Source organism: Anneissia japonica, unplaced genomic scaffold (genome assembly GCF_011630105.1).
Source record: "Anneissia japonica isolate Jap-2015-1 unplaced genomic scaffold, ASM1163010v1 scaffold2167_len242483_cov200, whole genome shotgun sequence".
In the NCBI taxonomy this organism is placed as follows: domain Eukaryota; kingdom Metazoa; phylum Echinodermata; class Crinoidea; order Comatulida; family Comatulidae; genus Anneissia; species Anneissia japonica.
In genome coordinates, this window is record NW_022702691.1 from 237318 (window position 1) to 238929 (window position 1612).

Here is a 1612-nt window from a genome sequence, read left to right on the forward strand (position 1 = left end):
GCTATATCACTCAGTAATTTTGTGTTGAATTATTTAAATACAATATTTCTAACGTTTTCATTTCAGGAAAAAGGAGATGTCCGGGTGAAACTTACGCAAAGAAAGCGATGTTTATGTTTGTTACCAACATCTACCAACGCTATGGATTTGAAGCAGTGGACGGCGAAACGCTTCCCGACGTCGATGAGGGCGTGATTAATGTCGGACTTCATAATCCACCACCGTATAAATTAAAAATAGTTCCAAGAAACTGAATAGTTGTAGATATTTTTTCTGATTGTTATTTATTATGATGAGCAAGTTACTTCTTGATAAACGCATACCGTATAATTTAATAATTCAAGGGTTTCGTCCCAACGTCACGCGGTGATATGGAGAGTGCATGCGCACTCACGTGCATTGATGTTTTGTATCATCGGTGACATATTTAACCTATATTTCACGGATTATATAATAGGCCCTACTAAAGCTGTAACAAGTCAAATACACATGTATAATGGTACAGTGTACAGTAAAAACTACTACAATATGCTTAATAAGCGCCACTCTGGACGATATAGCGCCGTATTAAACCCTAAAACATTCTGTACTTTGGGTGAAAATATTACATTGAATTATTTACGCCTATTATTACTTTTATTTATTGAATATATAGGTTTTATTGAGCTAAACAAATATAAGAATTGTCTTGCCAGATATTCCTTGGCTTATTTATAATATGTTCCCCCATGCCTTTAAAAATATGTGTATTTGTATTTAAATGGTGAGGGAGGGGATGTGTACGTATGTGTGTATGTATGTATGTATGTGTATAGTCTATTACTTTAGTACAATTCGGTAGCAGGCTTCCCACTGTTAAATGTGAAATATAGTATAGTAATGAAATACAGTAAATACAATCAAAATAAAAGCGCAAACAAACGCTAAGCTAAATAACAACCTAAAAACACTGAATTATAATTCACGAATGAACGTTGTGGTTAGATTGTTAGGAGATTACGTTAACATAACGTTGTAGCAGCATTTTTACTTGGATATTACGTTAAGTACGTATTGTATTTGTGGTACAGTACTTCATTGTAAACGCTTGCTAATTCCTCCATGCTTACAGGGAGTGGCTGGTGCCACTTGGACATCATCATGTCTCTGTGCGATAGATTATAAATAAATACGCGCAAACGCTATGGATAATTTATACAATGGATAATTAAGATAGGTCTAATTTCATGTCTATTCCATTGTCGTACGCAATATGAAAAGTAAGCTATTTAACATATGCTATTGAAATAAAAGAATCACTGCAAACTTATTGTTTTCCATATTCAACTCATTAGGGAGTTTCGCAAGCTTATGAAAACTACGAATACAGTTACGTCATCAAATTTTTAGACAAACCTTTCCACACAGTAGCATATGTCACAAAATAGGCGATTCATGCCTTTTGCATGAATCAAGTATCATATACGAATGACGATAATGATAATGACGTATTTGTTATCGTTTTCGTAAGGTTACGAAATCTCTCTATTAACGTCGACTTACGTGCACTAAGCCAGGCACTCACTGCCGACGCGGATCTATAGCGCGCAACGGGTCGTTTTTAATGACGATC

The 1612-nt window shown here is 35.0% G+C and overlaps 1 protein-coding gene across 1 annotated transcript in view; it reads left to right on the plus strand.

The window, feature by feature from the left end:
- Positions 1–1305, plus strand: part of LOC117103996 (cytochrome P450 2K4-like) — a 9162-nt gene extending 7857 nt beyond the window's left edge. The window contains exon 4 of the mRNA XM_033244650.1: positions 67–1305. Within this exon, the coding sequence (XP_033100541.1) occupies positions 67–254 (188 nt within the window). The 3' untranslated portion in view covers positions 255–1305. The remainder of the gene's footprint in view (positions 1–66) is intronic.
- Positions 1306–1612: the final 307 nt, after the last annotated feature.